Source organism: Sorghum bicolor, chromosome 7, assembly GCF_000003195.3.
Source record: "Sorghum bicolor cultivar BTx623 chromosome 7, Sorghum_bicolor_NCBIv3, whole genome shotgun sequence".
Lineage (NCBI taxonomy): Eukaryota > Viridiplantae > Streptophyta > Magnoliopsida > Poales > Poaceae > Sorghum > Sorghum bicolor.
Window position 1 is genome coordinate 61,066,266 of NC_012876.2, and position 7,154 is coordinate 61,073,419.

The following is a 7,154-nucleotide window of genomic DNA, read 5'->3' on the forward strand; positions in this document are numbered from 1 at the left end:
GCCAAGCTGAAGAGGAAAAGCCATTTGGCAGGAGGAAAAGAAAAGCCAAAGATCGGTTACGAACTAGATTAGAGTTAGACGTCATAGGTGGGAGGTACTCCTGCCATGAAAGCCAACTCAAGCCATCCATTAAAATGAGCAGCTCCCCACGCGAGCAACTCCTCATCTAAACATGACGATGGCCCGGCTGGTGACCCGTGTGGCTCCCATCCATTCTTCTCTCAACTTCTCAATATAGCCAATTAAGATTGAAACATGCTTACTAAATTATTTAATGTGCATTATTTGAGCCATATGATTTATTGGACTAATAAATATTATATGGGCCAAGTCCAAAATATCTAACAAAACCAAAGAGTGACGAAGTGTATTGAACTTTGGACAAGTTCAAAAGTTACTCAACTAAGTTAGTGTACTGCTTTATAAAGGGGTCCATAGTTCCCCCGATAAGATGATTTGGAAAACTACCTCACTCTCAAGTCAAAGTATGCATGTTGCAAGCTTTTCATAACAAGTTACAATGTGCTATATCTCTGAGAAAAAAAGGAAGGAAAGGAAGTTCCAAATATAATGTGGCGTGCAATAAAGCTAACACTCTGAATCACGTCCTTTCTGAGTATTCGACAGGCATTTGGTTGGATGGATTCCAATATACGCAAGATTGTCATGGAAGTGTACGTGGATTTTATTTCCCCCTGAGTACCCTGCAAATATGAAGACTGTTATTATAAATGTACAGATTAGTATGCGCGACTAGAAAATTAAAAACACACAAGATAAAGATCAAATTCATGAATTACGACCCAATACCACGCCATGCCATTTCCATCAAGCACTTGCAGCTAAACCTCGAGGCTCGCGCACAAATAGATGGGGTCCAAAGTCGCAGGCCCTAAAAAGTTCGCAGAGGACTATGGGAGTATCGAAAAAATTACAAAAGCAATTGTGATCTTGCTGTCATATGGGATTATAAAAATAATAATTGACATAATGCAAACACCGGGCGTTTGGTCTAGTGGTATGATTCTCGCTTTGGGTGCGAGAGGTCGCGAGTTCGATTCTCGCAACGCCCCTTTTTTATTATTGTTTGTATTGATTTTTAGTTTTTTTATCTGATTTGATGAGTCATTATTAGTCAAGCGACCCAGCGTTCTTTTGTTTTAAATGATTTTAAATTTACTTGTTTGATTTGATGAATCGTTATTAGTCAAGCGACCCAACGTTCTTTTGTTTTAACTGATTTTTTGTTTTTTTATTTGAGTTTTCTCTGGTTCTCGTTTCTAAAATAATGTTTTTTAAGAATATGGATGGTGCTTCAAATAGATGTCCATGGTTCTTATATTTAATTCATTATTAAGTTGGACTAAAGAAGAACTGCGAATATTCATTTGGAGTATCATCCTTATTCTTAATGTTTTAGCCTTTTTTCTGCGAAAATATGTCAACCTATCATGCATTCACCTGGCGACCTGGATACTTGTGGCTCTGAGATTTATACAACAATTATATCGTATATGTTCTAAGCATTTTGGAACCAAACTCTGTCTATGTGCTATTCGAAATGTGGTCTTGCTTTAGATTTGGATTGTGCATGGCAAAAGTGAAACGTGATCCTGTATTGAATTTGGATTCGAAATGTTTGAATGGCAAAAGTGAAAGGCGGACAGGGGCATGCTAGAGTGTGTTGGAATAGGAGAAAGAAATTTCGTAGAAAACCAAAAAGGAGAAGCTGGCCCCCTACATATGTGTTACCTTTTTCCATTTCTATAAACTTTAAGAGACAAAATTTTACTAATTAATTTTCCATATGCGTTATTAATAGTGAATATGAATATTTAATTTAAGTCAATGTTGGTAATAATATTATGATATCCTAAGTTTGTGTCAAATTAAAACATATTCTTAAGTTTTTTTGCTTCTACTGCAAAGCACAAACATATTTGCTTCAAAATATATCATAACTTTAACTCCCATAATATCCAAGTGTTGATATAGTTAAATATCTTTTTCGTTCTTCCTTTGAAAATTCATAAAAACTTGTAATTCTAACGTGGGGGGCCTCGTTGTATAGGTATAGCCTGGGGTAGAACAAATTTCTCATCTCAAGTTTTAATATAACAAGTTCTGTTTTCCAATCTAATAAAAAAGATGCAATAATAACTTGGTGGTGAAACAATTATCAAGTGTCCAAAGGCTCATGTTGTTCTCTCTTTTATTCTGTTTTTGCATTTATTTTGTGTGAGCATATTCCCTTAACCTGCCAAAGAAAAAAAATATACTCTCTTGAATCAGAAAACGAAAACTCAAACCTAGCGGTGAAAAAAAAATAGGAAACAAAAAAAAAAACAGGCGGTGGGAAAAAAGGGAAACAAAAAACCGATAGGTAAAAAAAAGAAAACAAAATTATTCTTACGTATCTAATAATTTTTTTAAATACTTTGACTCTCTAAGAAAGTTGAAATGACTTATAATTTAGTATAATTTAGAATAAAGAGAGTATTAGGTAGAGATAAACTCGGATTCATAAGTAAGGAATTATGTCAGATACACAATAATACATCTGTCAGTTAGTCCACTAGGCTATATATTATTGCTATTATTAATCACCAAATTGACATCTGCATACATGTTGCTCATCAAATTAACAATCTACATATATATATGGTATGTATAAAGCTTACATTGAGAACCGACCATCTGTTCCCCACCCAGAGCCACGAATGGATGTTCCGATCGACGAGGTCTCCGGTCAGATCATCGTCCCATGGTACAGCTACAGCAGCATCCAGAACGCACAAGGAAAGACGACGACGGGAGCTATAGCTAGCCGAAGCCGACGGTGACTGGATTACTGCGCGGAGGCACTGGGCGCCCTCTTGGAGCACTTGGCCTGCACGGCGAGCGTGGCGGTGGTGCCGGGGCAGTTGACGTCGCCGCCGTAGACGTCGGCGGACACGGGCAGCGTGCAGGTGCGCTTGCCGAGGCAGGACTTCTCCACCACCTCCTTGGCGCGCGGCGTGTGGCAGCTGCCGATGGTGTAGTTGCCGCAGATGCCCACGGGGTTGCCGTAGCTCGCGAACACCACCTGCTGGATGAGCTTCTTGGGCGGGCACGTCAGCGTCGCCCGGGCCTTGAGGTCGTCGGCGGTCGCCGTGATCTGGCTGTCCTTGCGCTCCCACGACTTGATGTGCGCCGGATTCCGCTCCGAGATGTAGGTGCAGATGTTGTCGCGCTTCACCGTCAGGATCATGATCGCGTCCGGCCGCCCGAACTCCTCCTCGAACAGCACCAGCACGTTGTCCTTCGGCCGCAAGAAGGACCGGGGGATGTGGTACCTGCACCCATGCATATATACATATATATATATATATAGTCGACAGAAGCTATAAGAACTACGTACAGCTAGAGCTAGCAAATCACTAGGACGAGCTTAGAGCTTACAGCTGCTGCGATGGCCGGCCGAGGGCGTGCTTGTAGGACATCCAGTAGCGACCGATGCCCTGGCCATTGACATACATCATGCCCTTGCCCATCGTGCTCATATCCAGCACGATCGGGTCCTCTCCCGACGGCATGTCGAAGTGCCTCTGACAAAACACACACACACAACATGAACATGTTGTTTTAACAGAGAAGCGATCGAAGCGCACGCACAGACACACACGCAACGATTGTCGTGATGAGCTATAGTTTACCTTATACCAGGTGAGCGGCTTGTCGTTGACGGCCGGCTTCCAGGTGACGCTGGCCATGCCCTTCTCGGTGTAGATCTCCTTCTGCTCGCCGACGAGGCCGACGATGTGGCCCCAGCCGTTATTCGTCAGGTCCAGCGTGCCCGCGTTCAGGCCCGTGATCTGCACCCTGTCGACGCCGGCCAGACGGTGCTCCAGGTAAGCGCCACTGTCCTGAAACAATCGTTTCCAACCGGATCGGAGCCTGATCTCAACCAAGAACCAATGCTCTCCGATGCGGCATATATATGCACAGCTGATGAATCTAACAATCCACACCCACCATCATTCCCATCGACGATGCCAAGACGGCGACGTGATTCACGCCCTTTTTCAGCTCCATGGGCTTCTCCAGCGTGAACGCCTTGTTCATCTTGGTCCCGTGCCCACATCCTGCACACACATGTATATATACATACAGTGGTGTTCATTCAGCTTCTTTCTAGCTCCTCAACTATTGCTGCAGTCTGTAAACCAACTTGTATTACCTGCGAATTTGTTGTTAACAAACGCCACGCTGGCGTGCCCATGGCTGTTGACCTCGACCACCGTCTTGATGTCACGGCGGATCGGCATGTCGTCCGGCTCCAACTTGAAGCTGTTGCACACACAGGCAGGCATGCGTCGTCGACACTCAGAACACCCACACATACATGACACCAACTTGAAGCTTTGAAGCAAGCAACCGCGCACCTGGAGGTGTACCAGACGTAGTCGGTCTTGTCCTTGGTGAGGTTGTAGAGATCGGCAGCCTTGCGCGTCCTGATCTTGGCCTGCTTGTACTTGGGCACCTTCTCCTCGTCGAACATCTGCCACACGTTGTTCTGATTCGTCTGGTCCGCGAAGTGGAACGTCCTCTGGTTGTGCTGCGCGTTCACGTGCTGGGTGCCGAAGACGACCGTCTTGCAGTCGGCGAGGATGCTGATGGAGTGGCGCGGCACGAAGTAGGGCTGGCCCCGGAACGTCAGCGTCACGTCGTCCTTGGTGTTGTGGTTGGAAAGGAACGCCACGCACACCTTCTGCTCCGGTATCTCAAACACCCTCGCCTCGAGCTGCTTGCCCAGCTTCTCCGTCGACGGCTTACCCCAGAGCAGGGCCTTCTTGCACAGCTTCAGCGCCAGGTGCAGGTCCCTCAGATGGCCCCATTTAGGCTCCTTGTACAGACCTGAATGAATATATAGTCCATCAACAAGCAGGTGGGGATGTAGTTCTTCAGAGTTCACAACTAGCAAACTGATCGATTGCAATCAGCTACTACTGTCAATGCCGTCGTCTCACCGAATTCATCGAGAGGTGCCTCGTCGTAGTATTTTGGCATCACAAATGCAGCAGCTGTCCTTCCAAAGTTTGTTCCACCATGGTACTGTTCAGAGTTTCAAACAAAGCATATGTAATGCAACCGTGCGGTTCAGCGACAACAGTCTCATCCTAATGAAGGTGTAATGGAGCTTTCTTTTTGTTATTTCTTTTCATACTACAGTTGAGTACCATGTAATAGTTTGTCATAGTACCGCCCACAGAGAAGAAGCGCGCCACGGCGAACGCAATGTCCTCAGCAGAACGCTGGGATGGTGGGTCACCGAATACTCTGTACCTGTTTACATACACCAAGGAAATGATTTGGTTTGCGATGAAGGTTTCTGCGAACGAAGTGATATGGACAGTGATGATCTAGCTAGTTGAACAATGGTAGGTTAATTGTTTTTATTTTGAACAATGGTAGGTTAATGGATGACTATTGCCAGAAGAAGGAGCTTACTGTGCTGTCCAGTTCTCAGTCCACAAGAGGGGCATGGTCTTGTTCATTGGACCTGGCCATGTATCTCCACAGTTTCTCCCATTGCAGGTAGGAATCTACACAAGAAGAAGAAGAAGAAAAAAACCAGCATGTTATTGCTGGTGTCTTTCCAAAGTAGTACAAATTTATCTCAAAAGGCTATCAATTTGACGGTCTGACGATGTAGTATAACAACTACTGAACTTTGTTATTCTCAAACTCTGAAATGTTATCTGAATGCTAAGCCTATAAGGATTAACCCCAGTTTGTTGAAGAGGGAAGCACAACATATATATTTGGTAAAAAAAAAATGAAAGTTACCACATCACCAGGAGCTTTGGTCTGCTTGCACATGATCCATGGTATGCCGATGTTGGTGCCGATGGCCATCTGCGCAGCCCAGTGGATGTACTTGGTGCCCTCCTCTTTGAACGCCGCTTCCAAATGCTGATACTCATTCTCGATCTGGCAGGCAGATTTGGGCACAGACATTTCGTCAGAAATGAGCATATGTAATGACCAGAGAACCGTTCATCAGGCCATGCCTAAAAGACAGAAAGGGTTTATATGTAACCAAAAAGAAACCTCAAGAGGAAGAGGCTGCTGCAAACAGTTTTTGACTGTCTAACCTGTGCTAGAATGATGGGCCCTCCTTGTGAGGCGAAAAGGTTGGCATCCTTAAGCCTTTTTATTACGATCTTCACAAACGTCTCCATGTGCATCTGTGCAAAAGAAATCAACAGGTCACACAGATTGTCAACTTCTGGTAACTTCATCATGCATGGCTGATGTTTGCCACATGCACAGTTAGTTATTTTGGTCATCAGATATACAGTGATCACGTACGTACCTTGTATGGCTCGTTGTTCGTCCGGAACACAATGTCAGGGATCTCCCTTAGCCAATAGGGCAGCCCTCTGACAAAGAATTGGTACAGAACAAAAAGAAATGAAAAAAAAAAGTCAGAACAGAACTGAAGAAAACGGAAAGACTTTTGGAAGATGATAGCAAATTCTAATGATTAGAGCGACTGAGGAAAGAGATGTGGAAGGCACATGAACAAACCCATGGTTCCATTCTGCCTGGATGAAGGGCCCGAGCCGGACCATGGCGAACATGTCGTGCTCCTGGATCAGCTTGAAGAACTTCACCATGTCGTACCGCCCCTCAAAGTTGAACTGCAAGGAACGCGTGTCGGCGTGTGTGTGTTAACCAATTGATCGATGGAGGGATCGGGCGTCGTGTCGATCGCGCCATGAGTCCCCTCGCATTCTCATTCTCCGATCTGATCATCGAATCGAGAGATTAATTTGCTACTCCGACCGATTACTCCTTACCTGTCCCTTCTCGGGCTCGTGGATGTTCCAGAAGACGTAGGTCTCGATGGTGTTGAGCCCGCCCTCCTTGGCCTTGGCGATGAGCTCCGGCCACATGTCCGGCGGGCTCCGCGGGTAGTGGATGGACCCGGAGAAGAAGATCTCCCGGCGGCCGTCGACCATGAGCGAGCGCCGGTCGTAGCTGATCACGGTGCCGTTCTTGGTCAGCTGCCACGCCGCCGCGGCGCCGGGGGCGAGCGCCGCCGCCAGCGCGGCGACCACGACGAGCGCCGCGGCGAGCCGGACGCGGTGGGACATGTCGACATGCAT

General features: G+C 45.9%; 1 protein-coding gene and 1 non-coding gene across 2 annotated transcripts; one reads left to right on the forward strand and one right to left on the reverse strand.

Annotated features, from left to right (window-relative positions):
- Positions 1,002-1,073, forward strand: TRNAP-UGG. Its single transcript has one exon. It is a non-coding gene; the product is annotated as a tRNA-Pro (tRNA).
- LOC8057845 (beta-galactosidase 11) lies at positions 2,638-7,154 on the reverse strand. The gene is made up of 14 exons (XM_002445689.2): positions 6,846-7,154; positions 6,574-6,686; positions 6,359-6,425; positions 6,138-6,230; positions 5,830-5,973; positions 5,491-5,585; positions 5,220-5,325; positions 5,010-5,094; positions 4,425-4,896; positions 4,220-4,329; positions 4,015-4,124; positions 3,696-3,905; positions 3,442-3,587; positions 2,638-3,335 (listed from the first exon to the last, which is right to left on the reverse strand). Exons 1-14 carry the CDS (start codon positions 7,152-7,154, stop codon positions 2,849-2,851), a joined length of 2,547 nt encoding a protein of 848 aa, XP_002445734.2. The 3' UTR covers positions 2,638-2,848.